Source organism: the organism of the source record quoted next, unplaced genomic scaffold (assembly GCF_019419815.1).
Source record: "Pyrus x bretschneideri cultivar Hongxiangsu unplaced genomic scaffold, Pyrus_bretschneideri_v1 Contig8, whole genome shotgun sequence".
Classification (NCBI taxonomy): Eukaryota; Viridiplantae; Streptophyta; class Magnoliopsida; order Rosales; family Rosaceae; genus Pyrus; species Pyrus x bretschneideri.
The window spans coordinates 7,786,870-7,804,817 of record NW_025999820.1 but is presented as its reverse complement, the minus strand read 5'-3'; the positions used below and the strand labels follow the sequence as shown (position 1 = coordinate 7,804,817).

At 36.6% G+C, this 17,948-nt stretch overlaps 1 protein-coding gene across 1 annotated transcript; it reads right to left on the bottom strand.

Moving 5' to 3' along the window:
* Positions 1 to 9,136: 9,136 nt before the first annotated feature.
* LOC103937829 (beta-glucosidase 42-like) lies at positions 9,137 to 17,069 on the bottom strand. The gene is made up of 13 exons (XM_018645118.2): positions 16,858 to 17,069; positions 16,180 to 16,246; positions 15,994 to 16,052; positions 15,584 to 15,659; positions 15,021 to 15,095; positions 14,810 to 14,897; positions 12,516 to 12,741; positions 11,808 to 11,923; positions 10,885 to 11,099; positions 10,767 to 10,801; positions 10,597 to 10,699; positions 10,282 to 10,390; positions 9,137 to 9,585 (listed from the first exon to the last, which is right to left on the bottom strand). Exons 1-13 carry the CDS (start codon positions 16,963 to 16,965, stop codon positions 9,393 to 9,395), a joined length of 1,470 nt encoding a protein of 489 aa, XP_018500634.1. The 5' UTR covers positions 16,966 to 17,069; the 3' UTR covers positions 9,137 to 9,392.
* Positions 17,070 to 17,948: the final 879 nt, after the last annotated feature.

The window sequence follows — 17,948 nt, the reverse complement described above, 5'->3', positions numbered from 1 at the left end:
ACCTCATGTTTATAGAATGGAAATTGCTAATAAATATGATGTCGTGATGTTATGTTTCATTTGTAAGTCAAAGATTTTAGCTTCGAATTTTAAAACTGATGAGTTCATTACCAATTTATTTCCACCCTTAGTGTAGATCTATCTCATTGTAAAAGAAAATTGTTGTCAAACACATTTATTTCTTTTTAAACTAAAAGAAAGAGTGAAATGATCATTTTAAACGTAAATAGCAGCTTTCGACAACTTCCGATTGAGTTCGTCAATAAATGTCCACATATGCAAGAAACTTTGTCGAAAATGTTGACATCAGAGCACACAAAGGCAATGCCAATTGTTGCCAAGTCTCACTCATGCACTTTGTCAAACATTTTAAGTGCACAAAGTGGTTACACCTCAACGACCAAGGAGTCATCGGAGGCGAGCTCAACAATTTTTTTGGCCGCCACGGGATCAATCAACCCCCTTGACCTCAACGTGAATCCTCCAGCAAGGATGTGTGATGCACACGATTATATCCGTAAGTCTTCGATGAAAAATATGCTGAAACGATTATTTTTAAATTCTTTTACTAAAATGATAATTTTTCAATATGTTGTCAATGTTTGCTCATAACAATTAAATATTAGTGACATACTGAAAAGTTGATTGTTTTAGCAATTGAAATTTAAGAAATGATGGTTTCTTTTTGGCAAAAAGAAATGAATGGATGCCATAAGTGTTAGTGGTTTGGGTTGCCAGCATGTGAAAGCACTTAGCTAAAAAATGATTGTGGGGTGGTGCACTCTGAAGGGCCAGTGCTGCTCATAAGTCATTGACCCCTTTTCATTTGCTGCTTGGCCTTGGATTATCATGACACTTCAATGCCACCCATTACCATATTGATGATGATCATCATGAACATGTAATAACTCAACTATATAAATTTCATGGCAACAAATGCATAATTTTAGTGACGCCACCAGTTGTATAAGAAATTTTCTCTTACAACAACACATAGTTATAATAATATCACCGGTATAATTAATGTGAAATCATCTGTTGCACGAGAGTATTTTCCGAAAAACCTCAATTGCATATTTGCATTATTTTCTGACTGCTTTCAAAATTGATCGATTTGTCATCATCATCAGTGTTACTGTTGGGGATTTGGGTCAAAGGACCATCCTGCCAAATTTGGGATCTCAATCTTTTGAAGTGTCGGAGTTTGGCAGAGATATGAAGGGGTACCAGAAGTTATGAAGATGTAATCCGTCTAAGATTTGCTATTGCGGAAAGTACCTCTGCTATAAGTCCTTTTATTAGAAGCACAGCAAGCTTTATTAAAAATCCGATTACTCCTTAAAAATAGCACTTAAAGAGCACTTAACAGATGCTGCTTCAAAAAGAACTTTCATTAAGTATTTTATGTTTGCAACGTTCTGCCTTTTATGAATTATGAAGCAAACAATTTACTCTAGAAACAACATGGATAAGTTTGTAGTAAAATCTGCTGTAATCACGTTCATCAAACAAATGGAATCTCTATTTGAGGAGAACTTCCCTGCACAGCGGCATTCCTGTCGTAAGTTTCTTTCTATCCTAGTCGAGAGATCAAAGGTAGGGAACAGGGTGAAGAGATCAAAATTTCATAAATATCAAACATATGGTTATATCAACTCTTTATACATCAATGCGATGCACCCTAAACCTTCTCGAAGTTCGAGGTTGTCACTAGTCACTGAGAACGTCGAATCTATACTCTAAAATAGGGATGGAAAAAATATTCCGAACCGAACCGAAAAAATTCCAATCTCAAATAAAAAATTTTCCAAACCAAAATTTTAATACGGGATTCAGGATTGTCTTCTCAATATTTTGGGAATCCCATACCGAAGCGAAAAAATATATTATTAATTATTCTATATTATATATATATATATTTTTTTTAATTATAGTTAGAGTTAATTTTAACCATTGGATTGTTTCAAATTGATTTGCGCCGTCCATTCATTGTTACGGTTCTCCAACCTTCTCTCCATTCATTTCAATTGAAGCCAACCGCCCTCCCTCAGCCACCTAGCCCTCTCATTTCTGTCTCGAATGTGAAGCTCAACTCCAACCAGTCACCGGCCTACCACCACAATGCATTATGCACCGATTCTCCTCCAAATCAGGTAAATTTTAGAATTAATTTAGGGTTCGAATTTTAAATTAGGGTTGAAATTTGTTCATGTTTTGGATTGGATGTTCATGATTCCATCCTTAATTTAATTTCTATATTTATATTTACCATTAGGTTAGGGTTTATGAAATTTTTTTTTTGCGATTTAGGAGTTTGGCTATGATTTGTTATGTTTTGTTTTTGTTAGGCAGCTTAAAGACTTTCAAAAATTTCAATTTGCGACTATACTCTCTGTACTTAACTGAGTGGAAATGCATGAATTGACAGTTGAAGCCGCCACCACCTAGAGTGCTAGATTGAGGGAGAAGCTCCCAACCCTAGGAAAAGAAACTCCTAAAAGCATATGGGAGAATTACACTTTCCTACCTCAGGTTTGGAATTTATTTCAATTTCTTACAACATTTTCAAAACATTTCACTTTCATACCTTAAGTACTATTTTATTTCAAAATAATACCTCAGTTACATTTTCCATCCATTGATCTGTTAAATGCTGATGTGGCTACCACATATATGCCACGTGGCAAATAAAATAATTTTTTAATTTTTTTTTAAAAACCTGAATTTTCTCAAAAAAAGAAAAAAAAAGGATAAATTACACTTTCATACCTCAGGTTTGTGGTTTATTTCAATTCCTTACAACATCTTCAAAACATTTTACTTTCATACCTTAAGTACTATTTTATTTCAAAATAATATTTCCGTTACATTTTCCATTCATTGATCTGTTAAATGTGACAAAATAAGGGAAGAGAAAGCAAGGGTTAAAATCCATGTAACCGAGTTGTATAATGCATATAAGGAGAGAATGGTCCTTAATCGTAGTAGTAGTGCTACTTCAAATGTGGAGCAAAGATCAAGTGTTGTAGTGGATGATGGGGGGGGGGGGTGTGGTGTATATTGATGTTGCTAAAAGGATGATAAGGAAGATTCAACAAAAGAGGGTGACAACACAACAAAATGAGATAGCTAATGAAGTGGATATGTACTTCAAATCCACATCAAAGCCTAACATGCGAAGGTTTCGATCTTTTGGATTGGCGGAAAGGAAATAGTGGTACATATTCAACTCTTAGTAAAGTTGCTAAGGATGTATTTGCTCTTCCTAGTAGCACCATTGCTAGTGAGAATACCTTTAGTCTTGGTGGGAGAGTTGTTGATCCTTTTAGAGCTTCCTTAACTCCTAAATCGGTTGAGGCTTTAATGTGTACTAGTGATTGGCTTAGATGGAATGAATTTTGTTTCTACAAGGAGCCTACACTAGACGAATTCATTTTCTACAAGGAACTTGAACGATTAGAAAAAATAAGTAAATAATGTAATTTCCTCTTTTATTTTCTTAGTATTTATTATCTATTTCTATAATTCAATCTAAATGATTTGTGGTTTATTATTTTAGGTGCGGCTAATTTGGGAGGTGAAGAGAATACCACACAAGGAAACGAAATGCCACCTCCACCTCCTTGACCACCTCAAGTTGAAGTTCAACAACGTCAAAATCAATCACTACCTCCACAAGCACCCATTTTAAGGGGAAGGGCTCAACCATCAACATCAAGGGGAAGAGTACCAACAAGAAGGGGAATGGGTCAACAATCAACAACAATAAACATGGTAAGGGAACAACCACAACCATTAACAAGATCAAGGGGTTGAAGGGGCCGAAGAGGCCAACAATCTTCACAAACTTTAAGCTTTTCTTTTTGCTTTTGGTTTGCAACTTAATTTATTTTGAAACTTTGGCTTGTAACTAATTTTTTTTGCTTTTAGGTCTGTTACTTAATTTATTTTTGTTGCATGCATGTGGAATGTTGAATTTAAATAGTTTGATAGTAGAATATATTTGAAGAACAATTCATAATTTCATATTTCAATTAGGGCTATAAATCTATGATTGCACAGATTGGTATGTATGAAGTAGAAGGCTCAAAATAGATTGCATTGGTGACTCAAAATAGATTGCAAAAACGTACATATGACATTGATATTTATGAAATTGGGCAGACAATTTCAATCTAAAAGGCTAAATTATAGCCCAAAAGCCCAATATGTTAAGTTTTAGCCCAATAGCCCAAAAGCCCAAAATCTAAATTTATTCCCGATTTGTTCCAAAATCCCGAAAATATTTTAGGATTCCCGAAAATTTGGTTTGGGATTGGTCTTCAAATTCCCGTCCTGAAAAATTTCGGTTTGGGATTGGGGATACTAGTTTCGGTTTGGTATCCTATACCAAACCAACCCTAGTTTCAGTTTGGGGTTCCCAACTTTTTTTTTTTAAATTTTAATTTATAGTTTTTCAATTTGTTTTGGCCCCCAAATGGGAGAGAAGAGCAATTTACAATAAGTAAACCCAAAATTGATAACCACCATACTAAAACTCAAGGAACTCGCTTTTGGTTTTGTTTCAGAATCAAAAGGAAAAAACAAATCTCAGAAACCAATAACCACTATACTAATATTCAAGTATCCAAATCCAAATCCATGTATGAACTCCCCTAAATAACCAATTACACCCAAACACCTAATTGGTTAATTAAATTAAATATACTTTTTTATATTATGTGGTTCAGTTTGGTTTCAAATATTAGGAATTGAAACCAAACCATTATTTTAACTTTCGGTTCAATTTCAAACCAAAACTATTTAAACTTAAAAAATTGAACCGTTTGGTGTGGTTACTTAATTCGTGTATCAGTTTTAATTTTCTGTCCCACATGCCTAACCCTATCAGCCGTTTTCTTATTTCATTTTTTTCACTTTTTATTTATTTCTTCTTCTGTCTTTTTTTTCTTTCTTTTCCATTGTCTGCAGTTATCTCTTCGATATTTTCTTCTTTCTTCCTATCTATTCTCTTCGCTTGCACCGTGGGGCATTGATCTTTTTTTCTTCTTGTTTCCTCATCTTCTCTTCACCCGCACATGTATTTCTTTTTTAATTTAAGTCATCTCCAATGGAGAAAGCTAAATGTCCAAAAGTGAAAAAATGGCATGATTTACCCAAAAATTGATTTCCAACCGATGACTAGGCTGTAACTCTATAGAGCCCACATGCCATTATTTGGCCAAAGGGGCATCACGCTAGCCAAATGTAGCCTTCTTAGCTCTTTGTTTGGAGTCCAGCTTCTCAATTGCAATAATCCATTCAAATTCAACGACTAGATTTGAAAACATCTCACGGTAGTTTAATTAAATTAATTAATAAGTTTAAAGTATGAACTTGAAACTAATAAATTATTGAGGGGAATATGTTTAGGTTAAATATAGTATATGAGTATGCCCTGACATTGTGCATTTAAAAATAATTTTTTGTAAATCTATAATTCTGAACGGGATTACGTTTAGCCTTTTCGATTAGAAATGACCTTATATTATTTGGTTTTAGTTCCGATTTAGGAGATAAACCGGACCAGCTACAATTTTCATTGAGCTTCTATTGTTTGCAAAGAGCTAAAGATCATAGCGTGTCTACTATTTGCTATAGAAAAAACCTCATCATCATATTCAAAAGACTTTCTCTCTCAAGAAAATATTTTTTTATCACTTTACCAATTTTCTCTCATTTTCTTTTAGCATTTTCAATCACTTACCCTACTTTTATTTTTCCTCAACCCAGGTGCATGGCACATTTTTCTCAAAGATTTTCTTAGATTTTCGCGGTTTCCAAACAGTATATGGGCTACTTTTTGAATCTTCTAGAAGATATTATCGATAAGGTTCTCTCTTTCATGCCCATTAGAGACAATGCGCGGACTAGTGTCTTGTCCCTGATTTAGCACTTTCATTGGAGGAGAACTCTCGTTCTTGAATTCGATTGGGAGACTTGCCTTTAATTCAAAGATGCACTGGTAGGCATTGTCACGCCTTGATCCCGACATACGTTCAGGATCGACATGTGATGTCATCGAGTATCCGTATTTCCAACATACCACCTATGAGATATGTATAGAGTATAACTCAAGATTCGAATTGCGTAGTAATTTTTGTATACTTTATGGCTGTATCTAACCTCCTCGTTAGACTGCCTACGTATCCTGAATAGGGATCAAACCATTCGTACTTCACCATTCACTCACTCGAACATTCATCGCATATCCCACTACGTCTTAACATAATGCCACAATTCAAGCATGTAGCACCTCAAGGAACATTCAACAAAGCACAATAATATTCTTTAGTTATCTTGCCATTCACCCACACATATGCATTCTAACACCATCCAATAATCACACCAATCAATAACATATACAATACATCGAAATGCAGGGCTAGAGCGACACAGTTCGGCCTAAGCCTACATCTCTGAAGAATAGGATTTCGAGTCTAATGAACCAACAAGTCAAATGATGCGATTTCAGACCACTCAAGGAAATCCATCAACATCGGGTTCCGGACCACTCAACGGAACCCAAACACCAAGTGGGGTTCCGGACCACTCAATGGAATCCAAACCAGGATACGATTCTGGACCACTCAACATAATCGCGAAGTAGACGGGATTCTGGACCTCTTAACGGAATCCGAGTGGATACGATTTTGGACCACTCAACGGAATCACGGAGTACAATGCATATCGAACCACTCCATGAATTCCAAGATGGATACGATTCCGAACCACTCAACGGAATCGCGGATCATGAGGGATTCCGGATCACTCAACAGAATCCAAACGGAGCAGAGAACTAGACCACTCAACGGAACCCCAACGGATACCCAGTTTTGGATCACTCAATAGAACCAAGTGGAAGGCCAAGAAACATATCAACCGCTCGAAGAACGAAACATGAACCAAGTGCTCAATTTACAAAAGCTCAACGAAATAAAACAAAGCACAAGTACTAAATTTAGAATGGATCGATGAAGCGAGAAATGAAACAATGAAATGGGATATGAAACAAGCTCTGAAGCAACAAACCCATGGCAATGGATTAATGGTCCATTACTAGCCCTCACATTTCATCACATCATACCAATCATGCAAATCAAACCACATATCAAATATGCACGTCAATCACATTTCACAAATATCATCCATACACAAGTCAAATCACGTTTAATAAACATAGGTCAATGGCTAAATATATAAAAATCACATTTAAATAGAAATCACATTTATAAAACCAATTCATATTCACAAATGATATCAATGTAAGAAATCAAGGTAATAACCATATCACATATATTCAAGTCACTCTCTAACCGATGTAGGCCCACTAGACTTCACTTAGTCCCCCGTAGTACTAATTTTAGTAATTAGAACGTTTCGAGACATGTTGACCAATATTCAACTCTTAGTCAACGGTGGGGTCCACAACCCTACGTAATTAGATCTAGAAGATCCGCACATCGGATTTCAGATCCGTAACTTCCTAAAGTCCTCATTATGGTCATATAACAACATACTAAAATCTTATCATGATTTGACGGTTGGATCTCTGCCAATTGCTAGAATTAGGTGGCGATCAACAATTAGTTTTACAAATTTAGAAATCCAATTTAGGAAGATCCGTACAATGGATTTCTGATCCGTCAGTTCCTAATGTTCTCAAATATTACGAATAATAACTTGTAAAGGTTTGGTGATAATCCAAAGGTTGGATCGTCAATTCATATAATAACCCCATGCCGGCCAACTAGGCGATCAACTACAAAACTATGTTAAACATTGGAATTTCACTAAATGGATGTGAAATATAGAAACGGGGCATCAATATTAGCCTAGGATTGTCCCATGGGCTCTCGGCCTAAGCGTCGCCGCCTCGACTCACCAGAAAATTCAACTAATTCCAAATTTTACCAAATTTTACCAGAATGAAGATCTCGATGAGTGGAGCAAGTTTCTTACATGTGACTAAAGCCAATTTGGCCAGGAAAAGCCTCAAATCGCCACGAACCTGCTGGAAACCCTAGAAATGGGTGGTTTAGATTCAACTTCTTTGATGCTCCGCCGCTTCCAAGGTTGTTTGGGCTTTGTTCTTGGCCTCAAGGAGAGTCTAATGGTGGTGGATATCGATGTGATTTCATTCGGTGGCCGATCACCAGCGTGGTCCGTTGCACCCACCGGTGTGATTCTTTGTGATTCCGAGCCCAATTTCTTCAGATTTGGCGTGGAAATGGTAAAAAGAGGGTGGTGGAGTACTTCCTAGGTGGTGGCTTGGATTAAAACGCCGAAATTTGGCTAGAGGAACCAACGGGTTCCATTATTTTTGACCGGGTTGGGGCGCAAGGGGAAATGGGCAGAATTATTCGGTGTCTTCCCCCTCTCTCCTTCCCTCATTTCTCTCATTTCCCCCTTCTCTTCCATCCATCTCTCTCACTTTCCTCCACTCTTCATCACAACCGTCCACGTGGCTCAATCAGATTGCTCCAGAAAATTTCGAGCCTTCTAGAGTGAAGGTTAAATTTACTAAAATGCCCCCAACTTTAAATGTTAATATCTCCTTCGTTATAACTCCAAATTATGTTCCGTTTGCGCTCACGCGCTCGTATTGACAAGTACTATCTAAATACGTAAAGAAAAGTAGGAAAACATATGCAAATCAATTATACGTCCTTGAAAATTCTATTTAGTCCATTAAGGGCATTTTTGTCCTTTTACTGAAATAAATTTATGTGCCGCAAATATAAACGCATCAAATTAATAATACGAAATACATAATTTTAAATAGTGGAATCCGGGGATGGGATTTCACAGGCATTGTTGAGAACCCTGAATTCCAGTGGCCTATTGTTGGGCAGAGAGTCTACTTCATTGATCCATAGAAATAGTGGCGTCACTTCCTTCCTGCTGAAATGAGACATGTATGGTACATATTATTGTGTAAGGCAAGATGTCAAAGAATGCCACACTCGAGGGGTTGTGTTGAGCCTATCCGTCCATTGCCATTATGCATCGCACAACATCCGCATACAAACCTCGAGTAGTTAGTTATAACACCATTGTGCAACTGCCTGCATGCTATAGGGTTCCAACGCCCAATTGGGGTGATTTAAATAATTAGAACAAATAGTTTGTGACATTAAAAAAAAAAAAAAAACTACATTTCAGGCTGGCATAATTAGGGATAGGAGTGAGTTGGTACATAAACAAAACTTCAGGTAACTTTCAAAAGCCAGAGAGACAATTTCCTGGGGAGTCCCTATCCGTCTTCAAAACAACGGAAGCATCAAGCAGTTAAAGTTGGTACAATGCATGGGTGAAGTCCATGAGGCTAGCTTTAAGGACCTTGGTGTCCATTACTCTTCCCCATATTTTCCTTCAACACCTTTGAAGAACCTCAAGAACCAGTAAGCAGAAGATTTTGGGTGTCTCGAAAGCCCATTCTTATAGTCAACGTAAACCAAACCAAAACGCTTGGTGTATCCTTGAGCCCACTCAAAGTTATCCAGTAATGACCACGCAAAGTATCCCCTTACATCTGCCCCATCCCTGTCCAGGAAAAATGTAACAGTATTGGTTTTCCTTTTTACCTACCTTTTTAGGTCATTGTTCACACACTAATATGAGTTAATTACTTTTTAACAAGGTGAAAATATGTACTAGACATGTGAAAATGCTCAAGATGGAGAAACAAAATGACCAACTAAATCTTTTCTTTGGTTAATAACAATTGAAGATATTTGTGAAATGTGACATCTATGTCTTTCCCCGATTGCAGTTTCCGCTACAAATAAATAGATGAGTAGCACAAGCCACCAGTTATAAACCCACCTCCCATTTATGCAAGATTTTTGAATTTGACAGGATACTAGGGTTTAGAAACCTAACAGCCGTGGATGGAACCCTGGGGACGCCAGTGGATTGGCTTGCGTTGGGGGGTGTGTATCAGCCACACACGTGTCTCCTAATAACCCATCTATGCGACCTTAATATCACAAGCCGTGTACACATGCATATTTTCATGCATAAATAGATGAGCAGCACAAGCCTCAGCCTTATACATCCAAGACAACGGATGCTGCAACTAAGTACTCATCGACCTTGCAATGGTAGCACGACTCCATGCAGGGGATGAATGACATGATAACCTATATGGAATTTGTGAAGTCTTTCATGCAGGACTTACTAAAGAATGACTTGAAAGCTTGTTCGTATGATAAAATGGATGAAATGAAGTCGACCTACCTTATCGCTTTGGCAACTGCTGAAAGGTATCTCTTAAAGTAACTAACTCTCAGTTTGTCATCCAGCATTTCATGAAGTGGGGAGGTGTCATTATCTTCGTCATCCATACCTGTAATTTAAAAAAGAAATTAAAAGAATCTTAATGTTGAATAAGTACAAACTCCTAAAGTTTTCCAGACCAATAATCAAAAGAACTTTAATTCAATATATTTCACCTCAATACATATTTCATTTATATAATGGGCAAATGCATTAAACCACAATTGAAATTCTAGATTCAATTTTGTTTTCCAAGTAAAGTCTCTCCAAGCATACCATTCTCAGTAACATATATTGGGGGATTATTGTATCTCTGCGCTATGTAATTCAGAACCTTATGCATGCCCCAAGGAACAACATACAGCCATTCTGATGCTGCCTGCCAAGCAAAATATTTCAGTAAACTGGACAGTTAGTGGAATATGTCTGCAGGAGAGAGTTCATACCTTCTCACCAATAGCCTCACCCCCTTCCCATTCAACTGATGATAAAGAGAATATTATATAAAGATCAAGAGAAAATTTGTTGTGAAAACCAATGGCAGTAGTAGTTACAGTATTTTACCAATTTTCTCTATCCCTTGTGCTTTATAAAAATCACCCTTATCATGGTTATATCTTCCATGAGAAATAAATCTCGATGTATAGTGATTCAGACCAATAAAGTCTACTGAGTTCTTAAGCAACTCCTTATCCTTCTCTGAAAATATAGGAAGCCGATCTCCAAGTCTTTCACGCATAACTTTGGGGTATTCCTCATGATATATTGGATCTAAGTACCTGCGTTGGAATCAGCTGAGACGGATTCTAAACAATACTAAGAGGAGAAAACCATTTAAATTCATCTAACGAACTGCCTGGGTTGGCAGCAAGCAGAGCTGGAGAAATTGCTAAAATCATCTGCACCCATTCAATGATGCGGCCAATATGCTGTTTATATGTCTCAGAGTAGGTTTTATATCTTATAAGGGTTCAAATAGAATGCATCTTTCAATTAATATGGTTTCACCAGAAGGCAACAAGACAATTTGGTTGCATTGCAAGTAGATGGGAATACTCAATATAAACAGCACGATACATGAAAACTTATGGATCTGCTCAAAACTAAGATACAAACTTTGTATTTCTATGTTGTTTTGTCATTAATTACAGCCCTACTCTCACCAGTTAAATAACTACACTGAGATCAGTTACTCCTGCTAATTTACCATGAGGTTTTCCAATGTACTTTGACCGTATGGATGCTTTAATTGTGCACATTTAGTGTACTTGTATGAATATTGAATGCACATTAAAATTGTTGAGAATGAGTGTCTATATGAGGGCTCATGTATGTGTGTGCGTGTGCGTGTGCGCGCGCGCGCGCGCGTGTGTGTGTGAGAGAGAGAGAGAGAGAGAGAGATCCATCCATATTATCTGAACTTACATAGTTAGTTAACAGTATTTTTGTGACCAAACAGTTGCATAATTTAGGGAACAAGTAATTACCATCCAAGCTGAAAATCTAGGCGCCTTGCTGCAGCAGCTTTATCTTCAATTGTGTCTGAATTAGCCTCTGCCCATTCACAGTCTACGACCAAGCCAACTTGTCCCCCTTGCTTGTCCTGAAAGACAATAGTAGCAGCAAGAGTAAGAACAATATATAATATTTGGGTAGTGGAGTGGAGAAAGAAGATACCGCTACTAAACTATGTCCATATTCAGAAATCTATATTATGTATCTTAAACCTTGACTGTCTTCCAATCAATTTCACAATCATTGCCCAAATATTTGAGCACGGTTTATTAGGTTTACATTTTCCCATATGATGTCAGTTCTACTTAAAAACATATCCTAAACTTATAAACGAATTATGTGAAATATTTCTGGATTTCAGCTAAATGAGCTCTTTAGCTGACTACATGCACTTTCCCATATATGAAAGGAAAAACAAATAAAGGAAAAAAAAAAGTAGAGAGAACACAATCTATTTCCCTGGTGTTAAGATTTGCTTGTTCACAGAATCACAATCTAATCTTACACAAGAAGGAAGCTATAAATTACTAAAATGCTGACTAATATATTACTTCCCTTGTTGAGTAAAACATCTTGCCTTTAATAAATAAAGTGTTGAAATCAATGGCAAATACCAGAAGCTTGGTCAGTGATAAAAAGAGTAACAAGGAGACAAGCAGACAGAGAAATAAACAGTAAACCTTATACTTGCTTCGGTATATGGAAACAGCAGCAGCATGTGCCAATAGTTGGTGGTGTGCAACCAAAAATGGTTCTGTTGACGAGCATTCATGCCTTCCAGGAGCAAATCTCCCAACACCATAACCATTAATAGCAGTCTGATAAGGCTCATTAAAAGTGATCCAGTCCTTTACTCTATCGCCAAAGCTTGCAAAGCAGGTGTCTGCATAGACTGAGAAGTATTCTCTGCATTCACAAAATCTGACTACTTGTGATAGAATCTCACAGCACTAGATAACATATAGGCTAGGAGGAAATTGTCCAACAATGACTTAAACACATACAAAAAATTACTATATTTGTTTCCTGAAAGTAACGGAAGTTTGTGCTGCATATCATTTTTTCCCCCTGCCAATACTGATGCATACAGACAAACTGCTGTATTGTAGATGATTTTCAGATTGAATAGAACCTTTAATTTTAGCCAGAAGACCCTTAATGCTCTTGCTACCCAGAGTTTCTGTTCCTCTTCTATAGAACTACCTTCTCTATTGAATTAGTCATTCTTTCTGACGGGTGCTCTATTAATCTTCATTGGGTGTAGTAACCACCATAGCTCATGTCTCCTTTTCTATCTTCTAAAGGTGCCACTTAACCTTCTCATATACGAGTCAGTCACTCTAAGCCACAATATCTCAATCTCTCTATTAATGATGGAGTGCAGATTCTTCTCTTTTGGAGTTCTTTGGACTCACAATTGTCGCCACCTCGGCACCTGTATTTCTTCTTTTGTTATAATTGTATTCTACGTATTCAGTTTTATATCTACTTATCTTAAGTCTATTGCTTTGAAGTTTCTCTCTGCAACTCTTTTTTTATAGCATTCTTGCATGCTTTAGTCTATTAAATCAAAAGAATATGCCAATAGTCTGACCATATATAAAGCTCATCCTGAATATGTTTAGTCAGTTTGTCCATAAAGAAAGGGCCTCTGTGTTGATCCCTGATATAAGTCTACACTACACTACTAAAAACTTGCTTTTCTCTCATGAAGTTTTTCACAGAATAGTTGTACAAAAAGCAATTCGGGGTTGTCCAAGAGAATGAACAGTGTAAGGGTGGTCAAATAAAAGCAACACATATACCGATGGATCGAGCTCTAAAAGGCGGAAATATATTTTAGCTCAAGTACCTTGAGGTAAAATACATCCAAAAGGAAGAAAAGGGATGAACTTGCAACTTGGGTTCTTGTGGATCGATTCACAAAATTTTAAGCAGTTCTAAAAGCATTTGAAGTGCTTCTTGCAGGAAGCACTTTTAAGTGTTTTTCCAGGATTTACTTGCATTTTTACTAAGGATGAGTTTCAAGAACAGTTTCACCAAAAGAACTTTCAGCCATTTTAAAAGCACTTCCAAACGAATCCATAATTGTTGGAGCTTCTAGTAGAATTCAGAGTTTGTCTGATTTTATTTGAAAATGCTGGAGCTTCTAGATGTTTTAACACTGTTTTGCTAGGCTTTCTTTAGTTTTCCTAGGGCATAAGGTCTTGTTTTTATCAGTCAATATAATTAGACTTTTAGAATTCCTGTAAGTCTCTAATGTGAGTCATTAATTACTAGCCTTCCGGTGCTATTGTAGCTCTACATAAGACCCATTTTGTACTTATACAATTCAGTCCATGAAGAATATTGTGTTTGCTTCAAATTACCATACCTCCAACATAAGTTATGCCCACATTCCCACAATTCAACCTCACTAAACACTAACTTTAGCCTGTTGTTGTGGACGTAAACAACCACATAAGACCCAATCCGAAATGTGCAGCATTCTTTGAGGAATCAAGCATCTTACAGTGGTTGTTACCTCGCCGGTGAATCGTTTTTGTATTTCTGGAATTGTGTGTTAACATTTGTGAGTTATTTAATTTTCTTCCTAATTGTTATTTATATTCCTACCTCAGCTTCATCATTTGCATCCTATAGTGCCTTGTACATATGAATTAAGTGTTAGGTAGTCCTATATTATAATTTAATGTCAGAATAATTCCTAACTCTTGCTATAGAGTCTAGTGTTTGTCTAACAGAAATGATTGCAGTTGTTCATGGAAAGGTATCATGCGATGTTAACATATCTGTCTAAAATTCACGATGGAGGGATCTTACAGCACTCTGCGATTCGTTGGCACATGGACATAAACTTTTCTCTATTCCTTGCTTTCAATTTCAAGAAAAGAGTTGGAATGAATTGAGTAGAAGTCTTCACTTGTGCAATAATAAAACAAGATTGATATTTAAATGATGATATAGAACTTACACAATTTGCTTATTCAGCCACCCTCCCATATTCTCATGAAGGTACAAGGGTAGATCCCAATGGTACAGTGTTACATAAGGTTGGATGCCTGCAAGAACAAATTGTTGAATACACATGCAAATACACTTCAAGAAAAGTTTTCCTCAACTATCCTTAAGTTTTCCCAAGGAGCCAATCAACCAGAAGAAAATGAAAATAAACAAATTCATACCCTTTTCAAGGAGAGCATTAATGAAATTGTTATAGTAAGTAATCCCTTCTTCATTGATTTTGGTTCCCAAACCATCTGCACTAACAGAACCAGAAGAAATATACAATTGTTATCACAATTAAGCTACGTCAAGAGAATGAAACATGGACGTATGCTTCAAGAACTTTTTCAAGTCCTTGTCTGAATTCTGCTTGGGGATATACACTTAAAACATCTCATATTGTAATCTCCACATGTTTTCAAAACTTTAGACAGCTAAGGAGACTTCTGCCACAACTATCTTAAGTTTTCCTAAGGAGCCAATTATAAATATTTTCGTCTAAACATCACCAAAACATTGTCCATTCATATTTGCCGAGCTTGTGAAAGATCCATTCAATCTTGAAGTTATTATTTACCATTAATCTTGAAGATTTGATCAATAACATTTCAACTTAGGTCAAGCATCTATGCCATTCAAATCAACTTCACTACCATATTTTAATGCAGAGAGGACAGTGAATTGATAATATCCTGCGTTTTAGCACTAGAAAGAACTCTATAGATGGCAAAAGGTAGCATACCAGGGAATATTCGAGACCATGATATGGAAAAACGATGAGCTTCAAATCCCAACTTGGCAATGAGTTCAACATCTTCCTGTTAGCATTTAATAGATTGTGAGTTGTGTTAAATGACTAAGATGAATTGAAATTTCAGACTTGCATAACTATCTGAACAGAATGAAGGACGGCAAGTGTAAGAATTTTATCATGTTCTTTTAAACCATTATGAAAAGAAAATACTACTAACAGATGAGGCCAGAACTGACCACATTCTTCCCCTTCCTAAACCATCAACATAAATAGGGGGAAATGACATTGAAAACTAGTAGAGACATCGCAAATACTAACAGTTTTGGGAAGATAGCATTGACATAATGCCAAAGACCAAAAGGATTGATTGATTCGGTTATGACCAACTTTCTACTAACCTTATACCGATGATATTGATCAACTGCAACGTCCCCATTGCTTCCATCAATGATATTCCCTAATGAACCAAGACACACATAATAAGTTCTGTAAGTTGCTAACTAAAAATAGTATCAGATTGGACAACATCAAGAAAAATTCAGGTCCTAGAAGATAATATCACAAGCTCAATGAAGAAAAGGTACCTTTTGAGTGTGAAAAGGCATCCCAAATGCTGGGACCCCTACCACCGTCCTTGCAGGCTCCCTCTACCTACATATAAACAAGAAGCCCCTAAACCAAAATTCATAGACTCTCAGTTTTGGAATTCAAGACAGTGCATTAGACAACCAAAATTCATAGACTCTGAGTTTTGTTATTTTGCAAAAATATGATTGAAGACAGTGCATTACAAACACTACGTTATCTAGTGTTCACTTGTTTTTTAACCATGCAATCATGTACATATTTTGAAACAAACATGTACAGATACTTAAACAAACAAACAATAAATAAATAAAATTGCTGAGTAACAAGCAATGCAGCAAAAACTGAGATTGTGATGGCTAAAATTTCATTTACAAAGTAGAAACGTAAATTAAAACTATTCAATGAAAGATTGCTGGAAACCACACCCAATCAAATGCATCAGAAGCAAAATAACTCCACTGTATAACAAACTGATCAAAATAATAAAATAAAGAAAAACGAAATTCATAATCAAATTAAATTAATTCCAGCAACTAGATTTTGGTCCGGTGTTTCTGCTGCATTAATATTGGAAGAGGTCCCCAATTTGGATCCCTTCCCCAGTTGATGAAATAAATAAACGAATGAAAATAAATCAATTTAAAAAGAAGAAAAAAAGAAAAACAGCCGCTAACTTGATACGCTGAAGTGCCAACGCCAAAAACGAAGTTGAGAGGAAAGTCACTGCGACAGACTTCATGAGTTTCTTCATCATATTCCTTCAACAAGCCCTTCTTTGCCATTCCTACTCCTACTTAGAGCAGCCAAGAAAGTAAGGAAAATACTTGATTTATGGTTTATACATATCGGAACCAAGGGACTGCGTTGGATCTGGACTCTGGTTACCGCAAAATTTTATTTTTAAACAAAGACCTACACGTCCAGAAACCAAATAGTAGGTGAGTCGCCAAAAGGAGAATATAAAATGGGGAAAACGTCACCGCCAGTCGTTGAAGCCTTTCTAAAAAGGCGATACCTGTCCACCCACTCACACAATTTAACATAGTTAAATCCTCTGTTTCCAGCACTCTTTCATTGAATAATTGGATCCTTTGTTTCCCTCACTTTTCTGTCCACCCATTATCTAGTGTTCACCCACTCACGCTTAATTGAGGATTCCATTTCTTTCTCCGTAAAGGCAGAGGGAGGGAAGAATGCGGGAGGAACAACACCACGCCAGAAAACAACACAGCAGCAACAAGAAATATCTCTCCTTCTCAGACCACTCTCCACCATAGTCTCTAGGTCATCTATTTTGTAAATCTCCCGTACATGGTGAAATCCAAATGCATATGCAACTCTAATGGACGTAGCCGAATTGGTGAACCACTTAAATTCGGTATGTCATTGTGTTTTGCTAGATTTATTCTACTCTCTGCCTCTATCCTCTTCCAGCAAGAACTATGAAAATACACCACCAATCAACCAAAATAATAGCTACGTATGTGCAAGTAGATTAGACATGAATCACAAAGCAAAGGGGGAAGAAAGTATTTGAAGGCAAAAGAACCAATACCAATATATCTAATTCCTTCCAATGGATTCTTCTTGTCTTCCCGTTGCTTATCAAGCTCGCCAACCTAATTCCTTACATATTTAGTCATCAACTTAATCTCATCTCTCACATATCAAGTTTCTACAAAACAAAACCACAAACTCACATATCGTCATAAATTGCCATACTACATATTCAACACCACCAAAAGCTGCATTGTCAGCAAGAAGC

What these genes read in the sequence shown, in the direction of transcription:
- LOC103937829 (XM_018645118.2), bottom strand. Translation starts at nt 16,965, where the DNA reads ATGGCAAAGAAGGGCTTGTTGAAGGAATATGATGAAGAAACTCATGAA. An exon ending in TTGGCACTTCAGCGTATCAA is followed by an intron (nt 16,247 to 16,857) that starts GTTAGCGGCTGT and finishes GTTTATATGTAG; the next exon opens with GTAGAGGGAGCCTGCAAGGA. An exon ending in GTGAGGCTATTGGTGAGAAG is followed by an intron (nt 10,700 to 10,766) that starts GTATGAACTCTC and finishes TTTGCTTGGCAG; the next exon opens with GCAGCATCAGAATGGCTGTA.